This window comes from Perissodus microlepis, chromosome 7 (genome assembly GCF_051167445.1).
Source record: "Perissodus microlepis isolate ML-2025 ecotype Zambia chromosome 7, ASM5116744v1, whole genome shotgun sequence".
Lineage (NCBI taxonomy): Eukaryota > Metazoa > Chordata > Actinopteri > Cichliformes > Cichlidae > Perissodus > Perissodus microlepis.
In genome coordinates, this window is record NC_140467.1 from 28989098 (window position 1) to 29016964 (window position 27867).

General features: G+C 40.7%; 1 protein-coding gene across 3 annotated transcripts in view; it reads left to right on the forward strand.

Annotated features, from left to right (window-relative positions):
• The first annotated feature begins 787 nt into the window (after positions 1–787).
• Positions 788–27867, forward strand: part of sh3glb2b (SH3-domain GRB2-like endophilin B2b) — a 44227-nt gene continuing 17147 nt past the window's right edge. Inside the window, exons 1-11 of one of the 3 annotated variants that reach the window (XM_084934527.1) lie at positions 793–1163; positions 4696–4837; positions 5606–5617; positions 7191–7319; positions 7596–7729; positions 9706–9798; positions 11553–11615; positions 16720–16743; positions 16840–16929; positions 18197–18297; positions 23392–23641. In XM_084934527.1, the coding sequence (XP_084790653.1) occupies positions 1101–1163; positions 4696–4837; positions 5606–5617; positions 7191–7319; positions 7596–7729; positions 9706–9798; positions 11553–11615; positions 16720–16743; positions 16840–16929; positions 18197–18297; positions 23392–23641 (1101 nt within the window). In that variant the 5' untranslated portion in view covers positions 793–1100. Of the gene's footprint in view, positions 1164–4695; positions 4838–5605; positions 5618–7190; positions 7320–7595; positions 7730–9705; positions 9799–11552; positions 11616–16719; positions 16744–16839; positions 16930–18196; positions 18298–23391; positions 23642–27867 lie in introns of all 3 variants that reach the window. The other 2 variants (XM_084934528.1, XM_084934529.1) reach the window with 2 other exon arrangements.

Consider the following 27867-nt stretch of genomic DNA (forward strand, 5'->3'; position numbering starts at 1 on the left):
ATGTGCACACTTCTTAAGTATTTACCTTTTGCAAGTTAAAAAACTCTGCATTTTATATGTATTTGATCTCAACCTGAAATATACAGGCAGACATTTCAGTCTTCACCTGCTTTCAACTAAATCAGTGGTTCCCAAACTCTTTTTGTTAGGCCCCCCTTTGTTTTACAACAAAAATGTTCTCACTGTAACTTTACTGTATAAAGAGCTAAAATCTCCAAAATGTCAGGAGTAGTTCTGACATTCTAAAAATCAAGAATGTGGGATACTGTTTGTCCGTAATTTAAACAGCCCAGCACGTGCACCCAATGAAGGGGAAACCAATGCTGCAGGGGAGACCAAAGGGAAGATATGCTTCACCATATTTTCTAGTCTTTGGCTTAGAATGAAGTTGGTTTGGAAACATATTCAGCTATGCTTCATCTCCTGCTTTGCGTTTCTGTAGGCGCCCCGTGCTAGCAGTGTCCAAGCGTTTTGTCCCCCCCCCCTTTTCATACCGCGCCCCCCCTGCCATGGCTCTGGCCCCCCCTAGGGGGCGGGCCCCACACTTTGGGAAGGTCTGAACTAAATAATGATATATCCGTAAACATATTTATTTGGATACTTTAACATGGGGACCAGCTCGCTGTTAAGAGCCGCTAGTGGACACTAGAGGAACTGCAGGTTTTGGTGTTTTGTCTGCAGCCACCCCATCAAAAAACCGTAGAAACGCCCCTGAATGATGGATGTGACTGGAGAAGACATGAAAAGCAGACAGGTCCGCTTTGAAGGCGTTTTTTAATGCAGATTTGATATTTCCGCAGTGCTTTTGTACTCAGCTGCCGGTAAAGGTGTCAGAGGAGGTCATGTGGAGATTCAGTACCGCTGCAGGGGAACCGGAGGAGTCGTGACTTGCAGCCCGGTGCGGTGTCTCTTTAAGCGCAGGGCAGTGAGCAGATTTCCGATCGTGCACGAAGCGGATTACAGCCCCTGACATCAGTCCTCCTCATCCTCCTCCTCTTCCTCCTGCTCCTGTTCCTGCTGCTCAGCTGATCCGGAGGATTCCCTCTGCGGGGACACTCAGCACAGCCCCGCCTGTATGCTCGCCTCCGCTTGCCTCCATCATGGACTTCAACGTGAAAAAACTGGCTTCTGATGCGGGGGTCTTCTTCACCCGGGCCGTGCAGGTAAGACCGGACCTCCCTCCAACTGCAGGCGGTGATGTGTGGACCGATTTACTGCTAGGCTCTCACTGCATCCCGTTGGGCCTGGAGCTCGATTAAAGCAGCTGAAGCCTTGCGTTTTCTTCGTGAGGTCTGTGGGTATAACGGGTGTATTTCTGTGGCGTGTTTTCCATGCAGACCGAGCAGCCCGCTGCGTGTAAGCCGATAAAGGTTTGTCTAGCCTCGATCCATTATTGATGGCTGTGATCGGGTGCATCACCCATGTGACTCCAGCAGACTCTGTCCTGCTCCCCTCCAACTCCCCAACATAGAGATTCATTCATTTATCTGGCTCACCAGCAGTAAACAGCATTAAATCATTCACTCTCGAGAACTTGTACACCAAACCTCATTCGAAAAATTAGAAATTCATTGATAAAGTCTGTGCTACAAGTCAGGTAATGAGCAGAACAATACTGGATCTTTAGGCTTCAGTAAGAAATTCGGCAGCCATATGATACATTTTTCATTAAAAGCTTAAAAAGGTCTCCCATCTCACTCAACAAAAAAAAGAGAAGACATCAAAACTGTATTTAAAACGTTATAATCAGGATACATTGAATTGTTACAGTAAGAAGCAAATATAAGATTAAAGTAAAAGAAAAAAAATGAGGGCACTTCAAAGAGTCAAGTTTTTAAGCCCTGTTTCAAACTAACTGACCATATTTTCAGGATGTTTGTTCCACAGCTGGAGAGCATGAAAACTGAAAGCTACTTCACTTTGTTTAGTTCCCATTTGTCGCAAGTAAATTCACATGCATCTATACCCAAGTTCATTTAGTGCTGCGTAGACTAAGAACTGGGTTCTTGGGATCCCCTTTGGGCATTAGTGGGTGAGTTGCAGTTGTCTGTCACCTGTAAAGACAATAGTCTACAGTGCAGGAGGTCAAACTGACTTTCATTAAAGGCTGAAGTCGGTTTGGGATCACATCAAGGGCCACATAAAAAAAGGGTCTTCTGTATAATATTGGTGAACATTGTGGATAGAATTTAATCTGCATAAAAGCCTCAATGACGCAACAAAAATTCAACAAGTTGCCTCATTGTTTCTGAGCAAGTTGAGCACAACAGCTGCTTATTTTCACTGTTTCTGTTAAAATCCTGAACATGGATCCACATCACACCAACTCTGCAGTTAGAGCTGGATGTTGTCCATGAGATTGAAACATGTGGTCTGACCAATGCATGAACAATGCATGAATGCATTTTTTCGGGGGGGGGGTTTCTAGTCAGAAATCATTGAATTTATTGCTAAGTTATTATGCTGTTAAAGATTTCTTTATTTGAAGAGTGACACTTCATCCTATCCAGACAGAGGCTCTTCTGACTTCACCAAATATGAACTTTCACAGTATAATTCAAAGATTAAAATAATGTATTTTAAATCATTTAAGAATAATATTAATCAATAAAAGGAGAAAAGCCCAATGAAGCATATTAACTGGTTTATTCTGCACACTGCTGCTCCTATTGGAAAAAATGAACTCATGAATGCAACAAGGTCAGACTGCTTTCCTGGAGGTTGTCCAAGTGCATTGTGGGAAAACACAGGAAACCAATGAAGGCAGGAAGCGGGATAAAAAAAGAACAAAAAACAGCTCTGCACAACACCAGAAAACCATTAACTGTTTCTGTATTTTACATGTCTACACGTGTCATATATGACTCACGGACTGGGAGTGAAAGGGTTCCTGCACACTGACTTTAAAAGTCTGACCAACCATTAGTGAGACACTAAGAGAGAGAGGGAGAGAAAGAGACTCAGTCGTTGTGTGTGTGTCTCTTTGTGGTGAATTTGCATCTTTGTAGTTGTTCTGTGTCTCTTTGTGGTTGGTGCTGCTTCTGGGTGCAGATTTTGACACAATGCAACTACAGTACTGGATGTTGTGTTTTAGTGGTGCCAGTGACCAAGCAAAAAACTTAATAAGCAAATTTAAAGACCTTTAGATTAAATTTTGTATTTGGATAAACACTCAAATTTATCCCAGTTTGACTCTTCAAGATTCAAGATTCAAGAGCTTTATTGTCAATACAGCAGTATACACAGTATACAGTGTACTGAAATTCTGTTTCATCCCAAGCCACCCATGGTGCATAAAAGATATAACTCCAAGAGATATAAAACTAGAAATTGCAAAGTGCTGAGTTAATGTATTTGCATAGTCCTTAAATTGCTCTGCTGTAAAGGATGGGAACGGTTAATTAAATACCCACAAATTAATTAAAACTTGGTGGACCTACGGCTTTTACAGTCCCTAAGGCCCTAAGTGGAGTCCAGTAATCCAGCCCTGAATAAGAGACTGTCCATCGTAGAGCTCCTGCCAGTACTTTTGCCTTTTAAAGAACCGATCTGGCCCATGAAGCTGCTGTCAGTCAGAGCTTCTCCCTGCTGCTTGGTGACAGTGACGGTGAATTCCTCAGCCTGCCTCTGAAGTCCAGCTGGCCGCCGTCGCTGTATGTCAGTCAGATTTGAATGAAAGAAATCATCTGACAGCCCGGCCTGATACCACAGATGGTGATCTTTGGCCTCAGTTATTAGAGAGCAGAACTGGGCCTTCTCATCTTTGATTGCATAAGACATGCTTCAAAGTTCCAGTTAGTGAGAATAAAAACTTATGTGTAAGTTAGAAACTGAGGTTTAAGATAATTTGTCTGGGTCTTAAAATATGGTGGGTTTGTTCTGATTATTATAGAATTGCTATCATAAAGATCGAGTAAACGGTGGATGAAAAGCATGAGGACAAGTTTAAAAATTAAGATATTTTCACACTGGTTTGTAAAACCTTTGAGATTTTCTGTAATTTCTGTATAAATAAAAACTAAAATGCCATGTGATCCTTTTTTTTTAATGAACATCCTTTTGAAGTAGATGAAGAGAACCTTTGGACTCAGTCAAGGATTACCTTTTAATCTTGGGAATGCCAACCAAACAGTGACAAACTCTATTGATTTGGTGGTTTGTTGGTAGATAATTCATTCTGTTAAGTAATTCAATCTGTGACTTGTTGATTATGTTGCACTTCTTCTAATATGATCACAGATTAAGCATTATTAGAGATATTACGGTATAGTATTCCATAGAAATCTATGCAATAACTGTTGAGATGTTCACTCAAAGCTCCAAACATCAGCCCCATGCAGTCCCTCTCCACCGACGTGGGCCCGTGGCCCAAACAAGAATGGATTCCACCAAAAAAACAATTGGTGCCAGCAAAGTTGGAATGATGTTGAAGTGGCTATTGGACCCCTACAAAGCTTTTGGCACATGCAGATCAGAATATTCCCCATGAAGTTACCCCAACTTCTGTAAAAATGCTATGTGATGATCAACTCTCAAAACTGTCAAAATATCAGCTGGTTTTCATAATCCAAACCGGCACTAGAACTGTGTGGTGATGGGCAGTGGATGACCTGGTTTAGATTCATACAGTCGTTGTTCTTCTAGAGCTTGTTTGCCTGTTATCAGTGTCATCTACCTGTGGCTTTTCACTCTTAGTTCACAGAAGAAAAGCTTGGCCAGGCTGAGAAGACTGAGTTGGATCCACACTTGGAGAACCTGATCACTCGTGCCGACTCCACCAAGAATTGGACTGAAAAGATCTTAAAACAAACAGAGGTGCTACTGCAGCCCAATCCAAGTAAGTTCTATACATCGCGGAAGTTCCCCTACATATATAAAGTCGCATCTTCAACTCTGCGCACTGGGTTTAAAGAAGATGTAGTTCTTAAACTTGTTGACAAAAGATCTGTTCATACTTGTTTTGCTAATTGTTGCTCAGTAACATTAAGCTTTGAAACTAAAAGTTAAGGTTTCTACTAAAGAAATTTCCCTGGGAAGCAGAAACCTGTTGAGCTCTATCATTTCCACCAGAAGTTCCCGAATTCCAGCGATAGATTATTTCCCCCTTTCCCCTTTTGTTGAACTGTATATGTAATAAGTCTTTGCTCAGGAGCTAGTATTTTCTGAAGATTGACAACCTTCCCGTGTTAACAACTAATGCTAAGTGGTCATGTATAAAAGCTTTTTAATCTTGCAATATTTTAATGCTCTACATTTCTGAGAAACCACTACTAAAAGCAGAATTTGTTTTTAGTGTCTGACAATAATTGAAAATAATTAGCCAGGGGGATTTTGTGTTTGGACTAACAAGAAAGTCGAAGCTTCTGAGGTTGTTAGGTCAGAATTTGAGACAATTTCCCAAATTAATTTTAGTCTAATCAGTTTAACTTGCTGGAGGAACTTTTACCCTGGGGAAAGTCCCTGGACGTTAGCTCCTGGGTGTTTTGGGAACTTTCTCTGGAAATGTGCCTTTTAGAAGCTTTTATAGTTAAACGTGAACATGATTGGGTTTTTGGGAGTAATGCCTAACCTTTGACCTGTGTATTTTGTACCCTCCATGCTTCAGTTGACCACACTGGTAAGTCTTGGCCTTGTTTCCCAGAGTGCTTTGTGTAAAAAGCCTCCTCAGCATTGTGATGTGACTACAGATTATACATACATAGCTGTGGTCAAAAGTTTCCATAAACTCATCATGGGCAGGAATGTCAAAGTAATCTTGGGCTTGAGAGGTGGTGTAGTGGCATAAGGTTGGAAAGCCTCACCTTTACTCCTCCAAACACACATATTGTCATTGTGGCCAAATAGCGGTGTTCATTTTAGAGCAGGGGCTTCATTGTGGGTTGGTACCCTCTCAATCCAAGGTGGTGTAAAGCTCTAGATAGTTTATTAAAAGCCCAAAATTACTCTGGTTTTTCATGCACATAAACTTCTGACGACATCTGTAGTCTAGCACATACCACAGACCTACAGTACGGCCCCACATTTTAAGCTTCAGGCACCATCTGCTGTGCTGTTTAAGGTCTGAACTGGAGCGTGTAGATACAAACAGGTGTTGAATTACTAATGACCTTCTATTCAGGAAGACACCTGCCAACTTTTGATGGGATACAGCCACTGATACCTTCGTGGGGCCTGGTTGATTCAAATACCATACTCGGGTACAATTGTATGTACTTGTATTTTTTTTTCCCATCACAATATACCAATCAGACCCATCAGATGGTTTGAAGTCATCCTGGAAACTATTTGGAGAAGGGCTGGTTCTTTGATATAATGATTAGCAGGTGATTGAACCATCTGCCTGTCACTGCTTTTCATGGGCCACTTCAACCAATCATGTCACGACAGATATGATGCCACCCACAACATTTATCTGCTGTTATATGCTGTCGTTAAAAACAGGTTGAAGTCTAGATTATAGATCCATTTGTGATCCAGCTGCCATGGAAAGCAAAGGCTATACTTTCATTAGCTGAACGGAACACTGGGCTGCAGCTTTGATCTTGCTGCCAATATTTAATGATCAAAGACGCCGATCCACTCCTACCCCTGGATAGCCCTGTTGGTGGGATTGGTCAGTTGCAATTCTGGCCCCAGAGAAACATAAATGTGATACCATAGGAAGACCACTTATGTGGCGATGTCAAATAAAATATCAGATAGAAGATTATGACACTAGTGGGTTCCCACTAAAAAACGCTTCAAGAGCTGTACACCCCCACCACCGACCCCAACCACCTCCTGCCAGCTCTGATGCAGCTTGAATTATTAATAACCAAGGTTACATCTGTGCATAAGCGAATGTTTTTCAGAACCGCCAACATGTCTGCCCTTACTGAAGATTGACTGAAGATTAAGCATCTGCAGTGAACTGGTGTTTACACATAGCGTATCAGAGGAATTTGGAGGAATGTTTCCCCATTAAAAAAAACTTATTTTAGAAGCAAAGATAACCTTTGGTATTAGGAGTAAACTATAGATAAATTCAAGACAAAAATGACAGCTAATTACCTTTTGTTCAACTCCCTTTGTTCAGAGAGATTAATAACACCTTTCGTACAATTGGACTCTTAAATGTAGGATAATAAACAGTGTGGGATATTCCTTTTAATGTGTTGGTCACAGTTGTCTTTTGATCACCTTGTATCCAGGTGCTCGGATCGAGGAGTTCATCTATGACAAGCTGGACAAGAAGCTTCCCTCCAGGACGACCAACGCGGAGCTGCTGGGTCAGTACATGCTGGACGCCGCCATCGAATTCGGTTCAGACACGCCATACGGTGAGTGGACCTGCAGCTGAAACTGATACTGCTGCAGCTAATGACTCATGAAGCTCTAAATGCTCCTCTGAAGCAGCTCTCTTTCTGTTAGCAGTTAAAGAGCACACCATTTTACAACATTTTCGAGAAAACAAAAAAAAATGTGGATGTGGATGCTGCTTAAACAGCTAAAACACACTTTAGTCCAAATTGTATTTAAAAACCGATTTGATTGTTTTGTCTCCATCAAACCTGTGGTTTGAACCTGAGTGTGCTGCTGTGCTGTTGTAACTGTAGGCAAGACCCTGATCACAGTAGCGGAATACCAGAAGAGGCTCGGAGGAGCCGAGCGCGAGTTCCTCCACACTTCGGCCGTCACTTTCCTCTCACCTCTGCGCAACTTCCTGGAGGGAGACTGGAGGACCATATCAGTGAGTCTGAGTGTGTCGTATGAAAATATGGTAGTATATGTAAATACAGACGTGCTGATACAAAATAGGAATGAAGTCTTTGCAGCTGTAAGCATCCTTATTACATCCTTTAGGAAAGCAAAAGAGAAAGTGCCGTCCCAGAATTCATAGCATCATTAAAAACAACAGTGATGTGTCGGTCGCGAACGAAACGGCTCTTAGAGCCGGCTCTTTGAAGTGAACGACGCGAGCCGTGGGTTGTTTTTTTTTTTCCTTTCTCTCACCCTCTCTCTCGCACTTTTTCCCGCTTCACTCCGCACGCGAGCCTTGTGCTTTGCGCTGGGAAGAGGGGGGAGGGGCGGTAGTTACACTCGCAGTAGCACAGGAACAGAGCGGGAGGGAGAGACAGAAAGAGCCAGGGACAACAACGTCACATTAGAAAGGTATAGTAATCATCCACAACTATTTTCAGTTGCGGATGATAAAGAATTCAGAAAGTTTATTCATGCAGGTCCATATGACAGAGAATATGCATCTTCTTTTTGTTTTCATATTTTAATTTATATTTAATTGTGTTGTGGTTTTCAGTGTTTTGTGTTGTTTCACTTTAAATTTGCTTAAAAGGAAAAAGCTGAAAATTTAAATAGTTAAAAGTTGAAATGTAAATAGTTGTTTTTTGTATTATATGATTTATTTATTACATTTTATGTGGAGAGAATAAATAAAAGTATATTTACGAGACAAAGACAAAGTACGTACAAACTCCAAAACACGTACAAAACACAACAGAAATGCTCCAGGATGCTCGGGGCAGTGTTGAGGTTTTGTTACCTAGTGGCTACACAAGCCAGGAATTACCAACGACCGGATTTGGTGTGTGGTCGTAACAGGTAAATGAAATTTTTTTTTATTTTATTTTTTGAATATATATGAGTGCTTGTGTATAAATACACAAACAATACACATATACTTTCAATTGTGTAATTTAAGTGATCTAGGTAGCGCTGTTTTGGAAGTTCAGTTAACGCTAGAAATGTGTTTTGGAGTTTGTACGTGTTTTGTCTCTAGGGGCCACCGTATATATTTATATATAAACATATATAAATAAAACCACGTTTTTTTAGATTAGTAATTCCTTTTGTGCATAATTTCATATTGTTGTTAATAATAAATTAATTAAAGCAACAAAACAACCTGAAGAGCCGGTTGGGAGTCGAAAGAGCCGGCTCTCTAAAAAGAGCCGGAAATCCCATCACTAAAAAACATACAGTCAGCATGGCTGTGTGGTGAATATCATGAAAATGTTCATTAATAGTGTGTTTTTCATTTAATGCCATAACCTGCTGATATGTTTGAACCTTTAAAACCACAGCTGAACTCTGACTTTTACACAGCTGCAATAACAGATGAGTAGGTTTCAGTGACAGCGTTGGCATGCTTTATGATCTCAAGCATACCTGAAGTGAGAATTTGGACTTACAGATAGAGATACTGACAAAGTTTAACTTGTAATTTGCACTTATTGAAAATCTCAGCAAGTCTCAAAATGTTAAAAATCACAGCAATATCATATTGTGATTTGTGATAATATCGTATCGTTGGATGTCTATGAGAGCAGTCAGACTCTCTGAGCAGCAAACCTCTCCTTTCCTCTGTCCTGACCAGTTCTCCTTCACATTTTCCCTAACCTCATGACTTTTTCCACAAAAAAAGAGTGACTGGGAAAGGGAAAGCGGGAAAGGAAAGCAATACATAGGAAAAAGTGCTTACCAAAATAAAGCGGGAAGTTGAAAGAAAGAAGAAAATGTACCTAACGCAAAGATAAAGAAGGGAAAGAATATCAGTAAAATTAAAATGGTGATCAAAACACAAATCCTGAAGTCAGAGTGATGTACTCGCTGCTCGAGGTCTTCAGGCTGATGACGTGTTGCACAGGTTTGCTGCAGGTTTGTTCCTCGCGGTTGTTCCTGAATGAATCATTTTTCTTCCTCGTGCAGAAAGAGAGGCGGCTGCTGGAGAATCGCCGGCTGGATCTGGACATCTGTAAGGCACGCCTGAAAAAAGCCAAGCTGGCAGAAGCCAAAGCGGCGGTGAGATCAAATTTCAACAGTTCTTCTTCTACCCTAAGATCAGAAACCATCAGAGCACAGCCAGACTCAGACAGCTTTAAGTGAAGTCAGTCAGGTGCTCATTTTGTTCTTGTTTTGGTCACATGTTCAGAGTGCATGTGAGCAGATTCACCTCTGACATGTTGGAGAGCTTACTGGCTGGCTGCGCTGCTTGTCGCATGTTTGTCAGATTCATGAAGGAAAAGTTCCTAACGCTTCTTTATGCACCAACTCTGCATGTAAATATTACAAACAGTCTTTTGTTTTAGTCTTTAAAAACTCCAACAGATGCAGTGGACGCCTCGTTAGCAGACGGGTTGATGGCTGCTCTGGTAACACTCTCAGAGCAGCAGATGTCTCAGCCATGACCGGATTATCAGAACTAAAGTCCAGTTCAGTGATCACTGGGAGCCTTCAGAGTTCATCTGTTCACCATCGCATTGATTTTAAAATGATTTAATCTAACACAGCTACCTCAGATTATCCTACGCATGCAGGAATGTAAGAAAACAAACACGGTAAACCTGGTATTAGTTGATGCTGGTGAGCTATCTCAGACGCCTGTGGTACCAAAAACTCTGAATCAGGAACAGCAGGGGGCGCCCGTGTCACAAAACAAAACATCAGTACCGGTTTACTCCGATCAAATGAGCCCTTCAGTAGTAGATTTATGACAGGGATTAGTAATCTTTTACATCACAAGAGACATTTTATGGGGATTTTTGATCCTCAAAAATCTTAATGGGGCCACAAAACATATTTAAGCTTAAAAATGGAAGGTCCGATCAATCCAATCAATGTCATTGATAGGTGTTAGTAATTCAGATATTTTAACACAAGATACTTTAAGTTCAATTTTATTTCTACAGCATATTTAAAAGCAACAAAGTTGATGGAAGTTCTTTACAAGTTTGTTTAAAACAAACAAGAAAAGACCATAGACCAATAAATAAATATTATAAAGTAAGTCGTGAAAACAAACAATAAATTTAACTTACAACAAGCTAAAAAAAAAGACACTACAAGATAAAAAAAGGTAAACGAAGTGAGTTTGAAGACAGGATTTAAAAGAATCTCCAGCACAAATATGAAGTTTCAGGTTATTCCAGAGTCTCAGGGCTTCAACTCGAGACCTCAGCAGTCAAAGGAACTTTAGCTGCTTTATATCTAAAAACCTGAACAGAGGTAGAGTCGGTGTAAACCTGCTAAAACCGCAGTGATGTGATCATGTTTCTAACACCTGTTAAAAGATGAGCAGCAGTATTTTGGACAAACTACAGATGAGTTTTCAAGACACACCTGTAGAGAATTACAGGCATGAATGAGGTTTTTCATGGAGGACGATAGGATTTATAAAATTATAGAAGCTGAAAAACTTCTATTTCCAATAAAACACAAAATTTTTAAAGTGGAAGAAAAATCTACCAGCATGATCAGACCTTCCTCTGTTTGTGAAAAAAAATCAAATCAAAAGTGTCCTTTTAGTAAACTTTAATAAATAAAACCACACAGCAGCTTTAAAAGCAGGCGATAAATTATTCACTGTGACGTCTCTTTGGGGTCAGCAGGGGTCACAGGTTAAATGCTGTGGATGCTTCCAGCTTCAGGCTCAATGATCCGCTCTCATTGTGGTTGCTTTGTGCTTCCTGCTAACATGTTTTTATTTGTCTGCTCACGGTTTGTAACTGCATGACAACCTGTGTTTGTTTCCTCCTCCTTGCTCTCCTTTGCTGTAGGCTACACCTGATTTTCAGGAGACTCGGCCTCGAAATTATGTTCTTTCTGCCAGTGCATCAGCGGTAAGAGAAACGAGCAGCACCGCAGAGCTCATGGCTCACATGACAATCAAGAAACTGCATTTTTTTAACATCTCATATGCAAAAGACTCCATAAGAAGCTAACAGCAGCATCTTTAAGTCTGACCGGCAGCTGAAGCTGTTAACACAGGCTTGTTTAACAATCAGGTCTCCATTTACCACCAACCTGTTTATGTATTTTCTTTGGTTTTACTTATTATCAAAAATTTAGTTTTTCTTTCTTTTTATATTAAAATATACTAATTTCATGGCAATCACAAATGAACAAAGTGAACCGGAAGTGAGGACAGTGGGGAAAAAAACAGCCGTATGATTTTTCTAAAAAAAACAAAAAAAACCCAAAATGCCACAATTTCTGCATATGTTGGAAATATATGAAAATGGATTTTTAATTGTATTTTTATTTATTTTCTTTTTGAGAAAGCAACCTCACTAGTCAAATAAACAAAAATAGCCTGAGGTGAGGAAAGTGAGCCGTCATCAAAAAAAGAGCCAGGCTGTCACATTAAATATGAATTTATAATTAATGACTCATGAGGTTACACAAAGGTTACATTGACAAACAGAAAAAAGCCAAATGCAATCAATTGTATCCATAATGTAGGTGCAGAAACGTAAAAGTCTGATTTACTCTCTTAGTTTTAAATTATTATTATCATTATTGTTATTAATGATAATGATAATAACAACAATGAAACAAGCCATGTTCTGATGGAGGTTTCTTCCTATTAAAAGGGAGTTTTTCCTTCCCACTCTCGCCAAAGTGTTGCTCATGGTGGGTGATCTGATCGTTGGGGTTTCTCCGTATTAATGTGTCTTTAATTTACAGTATAAAGAACGTCGAGGCCGCTGTTATTGTGGTGAAATAAAACGGAAATGAACTGTCACTCCCCTGATACTAGTACTGCTACTGTTATTAGTGCTGCTACTGCTTCTGCTACCAGTCTTGCTATCAATATGATTTCAGCTACTGTAAAATAGAATTTCCCAATAATGGGCAGAAATACTATTTATTATTCTTTTTTATTATTTTTATTTATGTATTCATTTTTTTTTTGCTTGCTTGAGAAAAGGAAACCCAATAAGCTAAAGGTTTTGTGTTTCACTGCTTCAGTTTTTTTAATGGTTCTCAGATGTATTAAAAAACTGTTCAAATCAAAATGTAGTTTTGCCACAGCCGTATTAGCGAACACTGCCAGGCTGCTGCTGTCACTAACAATTTGCTGCTTAAATGAAAGTTAAATAAACAGAAAGAGGGGGGGGGGGAGGATCTCAGATTTTTAATCTGAGCAGCATTTTTCTGCAAATCGCACTCAAAAAGTTTTTTTTTTTTTTAGACTGAAATGCACACGTGACAGCTTTTTAACCCAGTGAGATCCTGACCTGTTGTTTTTAGAGGAAAACACGAGTTTATTTCTTTACTTCTGCTGGAACGTTTATAATTTCAAAGAAAGCTCAGGGATGAACAATAGGAAGGTATAAAAATGAAAACACAACACAGCATGTAATCTAAACCTGGCCGTGTCTTCTCAGAAGAAAAGCTGTTTACAGAAGTCTGTGAGCACAGATGAGGAACACAAAGATCTGAAAGTGAGATTTGTTTTTATCTCAGCTGAACCCATCAGGGCTCTGGAGTTTACACTTCACTGGCTCCTTTATTTTGTGCTAACATCTAGAAAATAAAAAGTTGTCAGATTGCAGATTTCACAGCATGAGTGATCTTTCAGGGCTGTGTTTTGAATGTTTAGTCAAGCATGTCGTGTTAGCCATGAGATAACCGTGTTTGTGCATGACGTGTTACAGATGACACAAGCATGTTTGAGCATGGTTATTATTGTTTATTTTTGGTTCTGATGCTTTTTAAATGAGGCCTTGTTGAAGTTTATTGTACGTCCATTTGAAATAAAACAAAAACGGCAGCTTCAGCTCAAACAGAAACACCGCTCAGCAGAGCATGAAAGAAGCATGGACTTTTATTTTGAAAAATCACTGTAATTCATTGGAGTCATAAGTTCTTAATTATTTTTATTATCAAATCACATTCCCTGATAAATAAATAAAGCCTTTTTAGCTCCTCCCCCTTTCAGAGGGCTTTCTTCTGATTTAAGCAGAAGTGGTTGGAGCTTCAAATACCTGGTTTAGAGTCGACTGAAACCTGAGGTTATACCTTCATGTTGTTATTTATTGGCCGTGTTTAATATTGGTGCTGGAAATGTATGTGACAGGAAATAATCTGTTATGTTATTTCAGATAGTTACAGTGTTTATGCAACGTATGATTTTTTATTTATTTTTGATTTTTTGACCCCCTCTGTGGTTTCATTAAACCAGCTGCAGAGCGGCTGGGAGAGCTGGGACGTGGAGCCCGACCCGGTCGTGTCAGAGCAGAGGAAGGTTGGACACGTGGAGAGACTAGAAGTCCCGTGTTTGTTTAGTAGTTTGGGTAGAAAAGACATGTTTTTTAGGGTGTTTCATGGTTATTTCCCCTCCTGTTTAGAATTCACGGTTGTTTTGTTCCCTCCCTTTGTTATTTTTAGAGCGCACAGAACAGAGATAAACTAGGCATCGATTAGGACACTCTCAGAAGATCAGATTTTAGGAAATTCACTGATTACTTTTGCAGATTGAATCAGCAAACTAGACCAAAGAGATGTCACACAGTTTCCACTGGAGACTCTTCTGGTAAATTTGGGAAATAAATTAACTTTATAAAAATCTGTGAAGCTGGAGAAATGTAATAAATTGTATTCTTTGTGTGACACAAGATAGGAAGGACCGTACCTTTTATTCACAAAAAGAGCCTCAAGGTTACTTCTACCGTTTCATTCATCCCAAATGGACAGGGGAATTTTAATTTTAATGTTAATAACATTATAACAGACATGCAGTGTTTTAAAAAAATATATCATACCCTCTTTAAATTTTTCACATTCAGACCAACACGTTGTTCAAAATGTTTTACAAATAAAAGTCTGTGTGGCCTGCGTATGTATTCAGCCCCTTTTACTCTAACAGCCCTAAATAAAAGAGGTCATCTAATAAATACACAGAGTCCAGAGTATGTCCTTTAATCTCAGTCTAAATACAGAACACGGTTCTGTGACAGCCTCAGAGGAACATTAGAGAACAAACCGCATCGTGAAGACCAAAGAACTCACAATTTTTCGCATAAACTAGTATAAACCTGCACACAGGGATACACATCTACATTTAGGATGGTTAAACATGAAGTATCTGTCCATAAAGTCTTTTCAAAGCGAAAGATGCTCCCTCCCTGCTACAATACTGCATGTTTACCACCGGGGGGCGCAGCTCCACACCAGTTCCTCCAGTCTTAAGCATCTGCAGAATGCAGAGTAAAGGTCGTGTGAAGTTCAGCAGCAGCTGCAAGAGGCGCGTCATCGCTGTGTTTACAGTGCATTTGAGGTCATGCTTTCCCTTTACTCAGCGTCTCCTGTAACTCAGGTTCACTCAGTGAAATGATGCGTTTAAGTCTTAATTATAAACATTAGCACAGTTTATATCGCATGCTGTCGTCATAGCCCGGGTAGAAGGGCATGAATTTGGGATCATTTCACAGGGAGACCAGATCCCAACGAACCAAAAAGTGTTTGTAAAGCAAAGTGTGTAAAGGTCGCTAATGCAGGGTTTGGCATTACTAACACAAACAAAAAACTGCTTTTATTTGATTTAAATGTTTCCTTTCTGTAGTGGAATTGTTCAGCAGTGGGGTTTCCCCTGTGATTTCTGCTTTCAATGCAAACAACAACAAAAAGCAATTTGTTGTTTCTCATTTGGAAGGTGACTCACACGATTTTATCCTTTCCCTTCGTAATCCATCTCACTTCTCCCACAGCACAGGATAACCCCACCCACCCAGTCTTATTTACAAACAGAGATTCCTGCCTTGGCATCTTTTTATAGCTCTGTGTGCTGGAAGATGAAACTTGAGCATTATTTTCTAACATGGGAACATTTTAAACCTGCAAAAATCCTCAGAGTCCCACTGCGTCTCACTAAGTAACTAAAATAAATTTTTGTTTTGGTCTTGCTCCATTTTATATGTTGCTGTTAAAACTGCTGATGCTGGTTGTTCCAGCGGCTTCTCCTCTTGAGGTTACAGTAGAGATGTGTTCAAGGACTACAGCTGTTTTTGAGCCTCATGTTTTCTTATCATATTCACAACGAGTAAGACTGCATGACAGCAGACCACAGTGGCGGCTGCACTTTTAAAGGCATTTTCCAGTGTAAAAGGAGATTCCTTTAGTCGAGATTTTCGTTTTACCAGCATATTCCTGTGGAAAGATATTCTCCTTTATCAGGTGTCATTATCCGACGCGCACTGTCACAGCATGTGGAGTCATTTTCCAGGGACACTGCTTTAGTGCAGGGATTCCCCAGAAACACACATTTCAATGTGAGAAACAAGAAAAACAAAAGCTTTTTTTAATATAATATAAATAATATATATATTAATACAATATATAATAGTTTCACACTGTTTAGCATTATTAAGTGCTTGATTCATCATTTCCATATCCTTACTGCCATTTATAAGCACAGACATGTTTATACAGCTATTGTTACACCATGTACAGCTGCCACTGCTATCAGTCACAGTAATATATCTGTTTTTTATAAATAGCATGCTAAGGAAGAGTAAGCTATATAAATGATGAATGAAGCACTTGCTAATACCTCAATACTTTGACGTCATTATAAAGTGCTGCCAAGTTGTTTATTCTGATGTGTGCATTAGTAGATTTGTTTAGGCACAGAGGGCCAAAGGGTTTGTGGGAATGTAATGCAGGCTCGACCCCAAGTAAAAAATGGGATGTTCTGAGAAGATAGAAGTTAAAGTTAAGTGGGCTAAATAAACTTAATTAAAGTATACTTTTCTTCCATAGTTTGTGCCTAAAAATTGCCAATAAAAATTACTTTAAATCCACCTTAAATCTACCCTGATGGCTGCTTTCCCCCTTCCCTGTGTGAAACTAAAGCCCTAATGTAGATTTAGCTGTGTCTACCAAGATAATCTGCTCTTCCTGACTTTTTCTTTCTTTCTGTCCTCGCCACACTCATCTCAGCTGCTCAGTGAGGAAGTGGACAAAGTGAGTACCTTCACCAGCAGGAAGCGCTCTCTAGATTTAAAGCATGACTCGTGTTGTCAGCTTCCTTCCTTCCTCTCGTCTTGTTTTCACCTCCAGGCAGAACACGAGCTTCGCGTGGCCCAGACGGAGTTCGATCGCCAGGCTGAGGTCACCAGGCTGCTGCTTGAAGGCATCAGCAGCACACATGTGAGTCACCGCAGGCCAGTCATCCCACTGGGCTCCTGTTAAAGGCCTGGCGGTGTAAATCACTTGAATGTTTTTGTCAAAATATTGCAGATGAACACATGGGAACCAAACCATGTTATTCTCACGGTGATTTTAAATTGGTTTTAAATAAGTTTTAAATGAAATGCATGAAGGCAGACAGCTTTTAGGTGCCAGATAAAGCTTTGTTGATGTTTACACATGTTTACACATCAACGAAGCTGCCAGGCTTTAGAAAACTTGTGAACTGTCTGGATTTTTATCCAGTCGATGGTGCTGAGAAACTTTTATGTGAGCCCACCCTTCAGGCGGAGAGGTTTGTTTGGGAGTTTGGGAGCATTTCAGTGGCCTGACGTCATCTTTGTGTCTGTGTATTTATAATGTAATATATGTGTTTATTTTTAATAAAAGTACTGGTGCAGATTAATTTACACAGTGCTGTGCCAGAGCGTGCCTACACACACACACACACATACACACACACACACACACACACACACACACACACACACACACACACACACACACTTGTTTTCATATCTTGGTGCGGACATCTAATTGACATAATGCTTTCTCTAGCCACTTACCCTAACCCTTAGCATAAACCTGATCATAAACTAACTGTAACCCTGAAACTAAAACCACATTTTGAGCCTCAAAAATGCCTTCAAATTCGTGCGGACAGGCATTTTGTCCCCACAAGTATTGTGGCATGCCAATTTTCTGTCCTCACAAAGACTTCTAAACCAGTACACACACATACACACATACACACCCTCTCACTAACACAAACACACTCACACCTCATTGTTTCCAGATGTCCAGCTTGTAGATATGTCTCAGTATTACAGTATGAGTGGAAACATACGAAACACATCAGTGGTAACAATGTTTCAGTATCATCACAGCTTCATCTTTCAGGTGTGTGACACTCATTAAGCATCATTTAAAATGCCGGCTGACTGCTCGATAAGACACTCACTGAAAAAAAAACTGTTGCACAGTTAACGTCTACGGGTTCACCGCTGTTTTGCACAGACGACAGGGAAAGGCAAGCGATAGTAAATGGTGACTGTACAGCTTTGATTATACTGTTTGAATGTCAGTGGTCATTTCTAGAGCTAAATATTTCAGTCCCATCTTCATCCATGAGTGGGAAAACTGGCTGTAAAAGGTGCATGATGATTTATAAAGTCTTTGGTGTCCTTCACTCCTGTTGAGTAAATCCTCTCCTTTCTTTTCCCACCAGCTCAACCACCTGCGCTGTTTGCAGGACTTCGCTGAAGCTCAGGCCACGTACTACGCTCAGTGTCATCACTACATGCAGGACCTTCAGCGGGAGCTCAACAGGTCGGCATTTATTTGCAGAGACTGCTAGGACTCCCACTGACCGTAATATTTCTTGAATCAGAAACATTTTCACCTTTTCTTGAATTGTTTATGGGGAAAGATCAGAGTTAGTCACATCACAAAATACTGAAAATGACCACATAGTCTGGGTCTGGTTATGTGCAGCTGGGAGTTGGTGCAGTCTCTCAAGGACCCATGATGGCTTTGTTTCCAATAATTAACTTGGATCCAATTTCTGACTTATCAGTAAGGCCTTCAACTAAGCAATCACAGTGATCAATAGTTCATGACTATGATTTTCTCTGTGTTATTGGAGGGTTTTGACCTTACAATATAAATCACCTCTAAAGGGGAGGATATAGTCACAGAGGTTTTCACACCATCTACAAGCAGAAAACAGGTACACAGTCACTCTGCCTTAAACACTGAGATTTCTCCTGGGTACCTGAATAATGTTAGCAATAAAAAAAAAACCATCCAGACTCAAAGTGATACCCAAAACTAGTCCAGTCCTTACTGAGCTCAGGGTCATCCAAAATGCTGCTACTTACAGGAACTAAAGATATTAGAGTAGAAAGGGATGGTCCCCAAACTCTTCCCACAAAGCTGGGAGCATGAACTTCTCCAAGATATCTTGGTATGCTGAAGCATCACGAATTCCTTTCACTGAAACTAACCAACTCCTGAAAAACAACCCTCCACCATAATCCCCCCGTCCACCAAACTTTACACTTGGCACAGTAAAGTCAGACAAGTACTGTTGAAATCTCCCAGTTCTTTTAATCTTTGGGCTGAAGGAAGGACAATACTCGGTGTATAAATGCTCAATCAACAATCATTTATTTCCATACAATTCAACACTTATGAGCATTAGAACCATCATGATGGGGAGACCTGCCTGAAGAGGGTCACAGCGAGTCTCAAAATGGTGACGGGTTACACAGCCTCTTATAGCTCCTAGCGGCCCCCACCTAGTCGTAAAAGCCTAAACATTCACATTCTTTCTCTGTTACGGCGCCTAAGTTATGACCTCGGCTCCCTGTCTTTCTGCTCTCTGTAAGGTGGGGGTATGGAATGTGGTGTATCTCTTCTGCCCTACACACCAAGTCTCCTGCCTACAACCTTCTTTTTATGATTCAACAATAAAGCATGTCAAGAAAACAGTGTAACACATTCACAGCAGATCAAGGATACAGAGTGATGCACACTTATCTAATGAACTACAAAAATGATTATGTTCTTTTAACCCAAAAGTATGATGAAAACTAAGCTACATACACAGCACACAATCTAGACTAAAGGATATTATATGACCTACAGCAGTATCCTAATTCAACTACTTTAACTACAAATATAAGATAACATATGATAGCAGAATAATCTCACAGTACTGTTCTCCTCTCAAATGTCAAACCCTGACTTGCCCATCGGATTGCCAGATGGAGACGTGTGATTCATCACTCCAGAGAACACATCTGCACACAGAACAGTGAACACTTTGGTGATGGAAGGGTTGGATACAGCTGGTCACCATGGAAACCAATTCAATAAAGTTCTCTATGCACTGCCCTGGAGCTAATTAGTGATGGGATTTCCGGCTCTTTTTAGAGAACCGGCTCTTTTGGCTCCGAACCGGCTCTTCAGGTTGTTTTGTTGCTTTAATTAATTTATTATTAACAATAATATTAAATTATTTACAAAAGGAATTACTAATGTAAAAAAAAAAGAAGTGGTTTTATTTATATATGTTTATATATAAATATATGCGGTGGCTCCTAGAGACAAAGCACGTACAAACTCCAAAACACATTTCTAGCATCAACTGAACTTCCAAAACAGAGCTACCTAGATCACTTAAATTACACAATTGAAAGCATGTGTGTATTGTTTGTGTATTTATACACAAGCACTCATATATATTCAAATAATTAAAAAAAATGTTCATTTACCTGTTACTACCACACACCAAATCAGGTCATTGGTACTTGCTGGCTTGTGTAGCTACTAGGTAACAAAAGCTCAACACTGCGCCCGAGCATCCTGGAGCACTTCTGTTGTGTTTTGTACGTGTTTTGGAGTTTTTACGTGTTTTGGAGTTTTTACGTGTTTTGGAGTTTTTACGTGTTTTGGAGTTTTTACGTGTTTTGGAGTTTTTACGTGTTTTGGAGTTTGTACGTGCTTTGTCTGTAGGGGCCACCGTAAATATACTTTTATTTATTTACTCCACATAAAATGTAATAAATAAATCATATAATACAAAAACCAACTATTCACAGTTCAACTTTTAACTATTTAAATTTTCAGCTTTTTCCTTTTACAAATTTAAAGTGAAACAACACAAAACACTACAAACCACAACACAATTAAATATAAATTAAAATATGAAAACAAAAAGAAGATGCACATTCTCTGTCATATGGGCCTGCATGAATAAACTTTCTGAATCCTTTATCATCTGCAACTGAAAATAGTTGTGGATGATTACTATACCTTTCTAATGTGACGTTGTTGTCCCTGGCTCTCTTTCTCTCTCCCTCCCGCTCTGTTCCTGTGCTACTGCGAGTGTAACTACCGCCCCTCCCCCCTCGTCCCAGCGCAAAGCACAAGGCTCGCGTGCGGAGTGAAGCGGAAAAAAAAAGTGTGAGAGAGAGGGTGAGAGAAAGAAAAAAAAAAAACAACAACCCACGGCTCCCAATAAGGAGCCGGCTCGCGTCGTTCACGTCAAAAAGCCGGCTCTAAGAGCCATTTCGTTCGCGACCGACACATCACTAGAGCTAATCTGAGGGGCACATGAAGCTTGGACGTGCACTCTATGTGCCTCAGCACCCACTGACCCCACTCTGAGTTTACATGGCCTACCACTTCATGGCAGAGTTGCTGTCATTTCCACTTTGTTATAATACCACTAACAGCTGACTGTGAAATATTTAGTATTCAGGAAATTTCAAAGCTGGACTTGTTGCACTGGTGAGCTCCTATCATAGTACCACGCTGGAATTCACTGAGCTTCTGTGAGCGACCCATTCATTGACAAATGTTTGTAGAAGCAGTCTGCATGCCTTGATGCTTGATTTTATACACCTGTGGACATGGAAGTGATTGAAACACCTGAACTCAATCATTTGGATGACTGAGTAAAAACCTTTGGCAATACAGTGTAGCTTAAAGACCTCAAAATAGCTACTATTTAAACTAAGCACTTTACTCTTCACCTACTTGTAGTAACTTGAGCTAACCTGCATCATCCTTTAGTAATGTCACTCTTTGCCTGTTCAGTCTAATGTCAAAAAGAGTCAAAAATGGTCCAAATTATTTCCAATGCAGTGAAATGACTTTGGCTGATGTCTCGGGTGTTGGAATAAAATCCTAGCATCCATGGCTACGTCCCCACGTACACGGGTATTTTTGAAAACGGAGATTTTCTGTTTTCGTTTTAAAAAATAATCCCGTCCACACGTAAAGGCAGAAATGAAGAAAAACGCTGCTAGGAACATGCCAAAGCAACAGGTGGCGATATAATCCTAACCTGTAGAAATGTTGGCCAATCAGAAGTCTAGAAGCCTCGGTGGGAAAAAGTAAACAAAGCTGGGGCATAGAAGCAGAACCGAGTCATATGTGTGGAGGGACAGTAACTGTGTGTGTATATGTAAGCATTTAAACACTGCAGAGAGTACAATTAACAGTAATAGTATTGTAGAAATTAATTTCACTGAAACAATAACGTGGCGCACAGTGTGACGTCAAAAAAGGCGCACACCTTTGACGCTGCGTTTTCTCCGTTTTTCTCGTCCACACGTAAATGCAAAAACGTTTTCAATTTGTTTTCAAAAATATCCACCCTGGCCGGAGTTTTTAAAAATCTCAGTTTTCAGTGACCGAAAACGCCGTTTACGTGTGGACGAAAGGTGCAAACGCATAGAAAAATCTGCGTTTTCAAAAATACCCGGGTACGTGTGGATGTAGCCCATGACAGGGAGGCTGATTTATGAAGCTGGACCCGTCATTGGCCAGAATCTGGAGGCGTTTGTGTCAGTGAAGGTCAGAGGTCACTGAACACACTGCTCTCCGTTTGTTCCCACTGATGTGAAAATGTAAATAAAAGAGCCATGCAGTGTTTTGGAAATCATTAAATGCCAGTATCTGATTAAAAATAAGAGATCATCAAATGACATTAAAATGGAGTGTTTACGTTTGTAAAACGTTTTGAAATATGCCATACTGAGCCAAAAAAACAGAAAGACGTTCCCTCAAGACCAAGTTGGAAAGACTTGATTCATAGTAATCTTGAGATCTGGTTCAAATCTGAAAACTAATACTTGTTGGTTTCAGTATTCAGACAGCATTTGGACTCAGGATGGACTCAGAAACCAGGATGGTGTCAAAACATGTACACGAGGTCCAGACACTGAGCTGCCGTCTTTTTCTTAACCTCCGGTAACATAGTTTAAACTGGAAAAAACTTTTTTTGATGTTGTCTTGTTATGCTTGTTTACATCATCATCAGTGATGCTTGCATTAATGCTGACCCTGGTCTATGAGTTTTAGAGCTCATGCCAAACCATGTAAACAAAACTGCTGCTTTCACTGGACCCTACGTTCATTTAAGCCATCGTGGGGAAAGTTGTAACTGTGGGGAGGTTACATCTCTCGGCCGGCTTGGGAACACCTCAGTCTCCCCAGAGGAACTGGAGGATGGAAGATATGAGGAGATTTTGGGGGAATGGCCATCAGCAAAATGTGGTTTTAACATTTTGTACGTATTTCAGCTGCATGACTCCACATCAGGACAGCCCAGCTTCTAAACAGGCCTGCCAGTAATCCTGAAGCGGTGGATCCTGGGGTCGTGTATGAGGTTATGAAGTGAGAGATGAAAGCTTTTTGCTTTTAAAACTGTTGCTAAAAGTCCAACTGTCCAACTGCCCCCCCCACCCCCGAAATAATTGCATACACTAGAAGAAAAAAAGAAACACCAATAAAAAGAGGCTTTAAATTATTTTTTGTAAATAATAATTTTTATTTCTTCCTTTTTGGAAGGCATGAAATGTTTGTTTACAGTAAGTAAACCATACCTACCGTGTATGTGTCTTCACACAGATGTGCTAATGCTGTCAGTGCACCCCACTCCTCTGCCTCCGTCTGCCCCAACCCTGTGTCCCCCGCCTTTCTGTCTGGACCGGCATCCTCCGGAGCCGCTGTCCCTGCCGCCTCCTCCTCATCCAGCCAGAAGCCGGTCACGCTCGCCATGGAGCAGTCACAGCTGCCCGTCACGGGTGCCAGGAAGGCCAGGGTCCTGTATGATTATGATGCCCACGACACCAGTGAGCTGTCATTGTTGGCTGATGAGGTACAGCAGAGTCAAGCTGAGTCACCCCACACACACACACACACACACACACACACACACACTTCACTTGTAAGTGAAGTGTGGCTCTCAAATGCCTTATTGCTAAAGGTCGCCTTTTTTTGGAATCTTTTTGCAGCTTTCAATGTTCCCACACAAAATACAGATATAAGCTGTCCAAAACAATGCAAACTGTTAGTGTTTGTTTCATTGGCATGTGAGACAAACCAGCAGGAAGTGTATGTATTCACCTGCCTTCGTCTCAGACACTTCTGAGCCTAAGGCTACGAGTATGAATAGAAAGAGCGCATGGGCATGTGTAGCATTTTTTTGTGATCCCTTTGAAAACTCATTGGCCTAAAATCCCAACGTCAGGTCGAGACATGATTCTCAACTTTTAAAAAGATATCTACTGACAGGCTGTGAATCCCCCGATTGCAATAGTGCAGTCATTATTATCACGCAGGGTTTGCACTAAAGAGACGGAACTTGAAAGAGTGTTTAATGTCAGATCAGACATTTGTAGTTTAACTTCTAAAGTTCAGGCCACACAAACCACAACCCTATATTTCTGAAAAAGTCCTAAAGAAGAAATGTTGTTGTTTCAAAGATTTGAGAGAACAACTTTCCAAAACCTAAAAACCCCTTGGACACGCCGTGACCTTGGACATATTTTTGGTTATTTTTCCAGCAGATGTCGTGGACTGAGCCATGTAGCACCATTTCTGTCTGTCTTTTCTGATTTGGGGTTGAGCATTTTTGATGTTCTGTTCTGGTCTAGGAAGAAAAATCTTTAATGTTTTGGGTGTGAGGAAATGATGGCCTGTCTTGATATGGGTAGCTGGCTTTAGAAGAACAAAGCTTTCACGGCTGAGAGCGGGCTAAGGGAGGACTCTAAGGCTACGTCCACACTAATGTGTTTTCGTTTGAAAACGCATCGTTTTCTCTCCGTTTTGGCCTCCCGTCCACACTGAGACGGCGTTTTTGCTCAAGGAAAACGCCGCGTTTTGAAAATGCTCTCGAAAAAGAATACATTTGAAGACGGTGCGTTTGCATCGCAGTGTGGACAGTGAAAACGCAGACTTTCTAAAACGGTGACGCATTTTAGTCATGTGATGCAGTCATGTGACCAATTAAACAAAGATAGCGGAGGGCATTATACAGCAGTTGTTTTGTTTGCTCTCAGTTTTGACAGCCCTATTAAAGATTAATATCAGTCTGTACATGCTCCAGATAGCTTTTCTTCAAATTCTTTAATTCTCACTCGCTTTTGCAACTTTGTACTTTTGTGTTACTCGCAGAAACAACTCCACCTCATGTTAGTCCATTTAAAAACGGTGCTTTTCCTCAACATTTTACTGCGACGTTTCAAAGAGCCAGAAAGTAAATAAACGGCAGACAGAAATGAGGCAGGCCGAATCTTCTTGCGCTTCACGCATGTACAGTACTGGAACATAAGCGTTTTCGGCCATTTCAATGTGGACGCATAACTTTGTGAAAACGACTGAAAACACTAGTGTGGAAGCGGAGCGTTTTCAGATAAAAACGGCGTTTTCAAATCTATCTGGGTTAGTGTGGACGTAGTCTAATGCAGACAGCACGTGGAGAAGCACGTGTGAAGTGAAAGGGACTTTATTTATACAAGATGAAAAAATAACACGATGAATAAACGGGAACTTAAAGTGAGCACGCTAAACAACTGTCTCAGTTTCTAGCTCTTCTGAGGAAATTACGAAACCAAAGATTCACTCAGAAACTTAAATGAAAGCACATGGACCCTTGACTCAAAATACAGAATTTCCTAAGCACAATAAACGATAACGTCTCTCACTATGGTTAACGTATGAACAGAAATAGTGTGAGCAACACTAAGAGAATTTGTGGTTGCCATTTGTGGTTTTCTCTTTAGTTTTTTGTGACCCTGTGTGTCTGTGAGCCCACAGTGCTAGATATTGTAACTGATCACTGGCACTAATTTTAAGTTGATGCCTTGGGAAAGATTTAAGCTGTAGCAACACACCATAACCTCCTATAATGGCATTAGTCATCAATAAACATACAGCACCAGCAACACATATATTAGAAAATATACAGATACTTACTGTGAGAGGTGTCACACACCCACAGATCGGGTGGGGTATTTTTGAAAAATGCAGCTTTTTCTATGCTTTTCGGCTTTTCGCCCACACGTAAGCGGCGTTTTGGATCACTGAAAATGGAGATTTTTAAAAACTCAGTTTTTGTGTTTATGTGTGGTTGAGGAAAATGTAGAATTAGTCATGCAACGTCAAAGGTGTGCGCCTTTTTTGACGTCACGCTGTGCCTCACGTTATTGTTTACATGAGAGGAATTTCTACAGTGGCGGATAGAGACAAAATACTGTTGCTGTTAATCTTATTTGCAGTTTTTACACACTAACATATACACACGCAGTTACTGTCCCTCCATTTAGAAAGACTGCTTCTATGTGCCATCTTTTTTACTCTTTTCATCGCAGGCTCCTTGACTTCTGATCGGCCAACATGACTAGGATTATGTCACCACCTGTTGCTTTGGCATGTTCTTGACTTTGTTTTTTGTGTTTACACGTGGACAGAGATATTTTTTCAAAACTGCATGTGTGGACGGGTTTTTTTTTTAAAAGTGAAAACAGAAAATGTCCATTTACAAAAATACCCATGTACGTGTGGACGTAGCCTAACACACTGCTTTGACTGCTGCCCCGCTGCATTTAAGTGTTTATACTCAGGTGTACGTGCCAACGCATGGAAGACCTGAGGGTGTATTCAACTTACAGGCCACAACTCAAACAGCTGAACCACTTCCATGCAGTCACGTCCGTCCCACTCACTCCGAATGAACATCAGAACACCTCCAGCTTGGCCTCCTGTCTATGTTTCAGTGTCACCGTCTCCAAACCATGACAGCAGGTCTCACTGCCATCTTTAAACCTCTTTCACTCTTGCTGCTGTCCTTGTGTCACAAATTAAACCTGACACTTGTTTCCACCCTCCACAGAGTACCTGGCTGAGGAATACAAATCACAGCAGATTTTTATAAGTGTTGGGAGTGGAAGGCACAAACTGATTCTTCTTGGAATGACTCCCTGCTTTGGGCTGCTCGGTTGCAATACAATAAATGTTTTCCTGCTGAAGCCGTCTGATTTCACTCTGGTTGTGTGCCAAGCGTGTTTTAGGAACTTGTCCAAGTGGACAGTTTCCATGCAATATTTTTATATTTGGATGATCTGTTTGAGCAGCTACAGGATGTGTAAACTTCCTCAGGGCTTTTTCTAAACCACAGTCTTTCCTCAGTATTACTGCTTGACCACAAGCAGGATGCAGCACATAAGCTCATAATCTCGACCTCTGTTTGCCAAACTTACACTTAACCTTTGGTGGGCAGGAAGAGAGATTTTCAGTGACCACAGCAACAACTCATCGAGTACTTAGGAATACTGTAGAATTGACTGTAGTATGTTTTAACATGCTGCAGTTTCGTATGGATATTTAAAACCGGTCACTCTTAGAAATGAGACCTCGTGTCTCGATGAGAAAGAATGATGAAATAAAAAATATATATGTGATTAAATGCAGCTTTTCTGGGTTTTTCAAGATGGTGGCTTGAAGTATGGTTGTAGCAGAGAGTGCTAGCACACAAGTTCACTGATTTTACACTGATAACCCGCATTTAAAGCTACAACATGGATATTAACTATTTGTAAGTCTGGGATGAGCATCAGCAACTACTTTTTGAAACAGTCCGACTACATGCCGCAAAGGAAAGTTGTAGTGTCTGACACCACGGAGGGCCCCAACCTACAGAGCAGAGAAGCTAATGAGGAGACTAGCATGGGAGCCGACCCAGAGTTGGATATTAGATCGGAACCAGCGGTCCACGAGGTGATCCGGGAAGTAACTGTGAACCTCACTAGAGTCATTGAAGATAAACTCGGACCGGTCTCTCTGCTTTTACAAGTGCAAGGAAAGCAGCTGGAGGACCACGAGACACGGATAAAGGAAGCAGTTTTCATTCATTGCAACGTCAGGAATCCGCCCTCCCGGGATAGACATTGGCACTTTGACCCTTCTATCCTGTACGATCTTGGATTCACAGGTTACCTCACAGAGGAACTTGTCTCCCAGAGTAATGACGGATAACCCGTCATTACTCTGGGAGAGCATGTCTGCTCTGTATTGACTTGATTTATGTGACACAAGGAGCCAAGA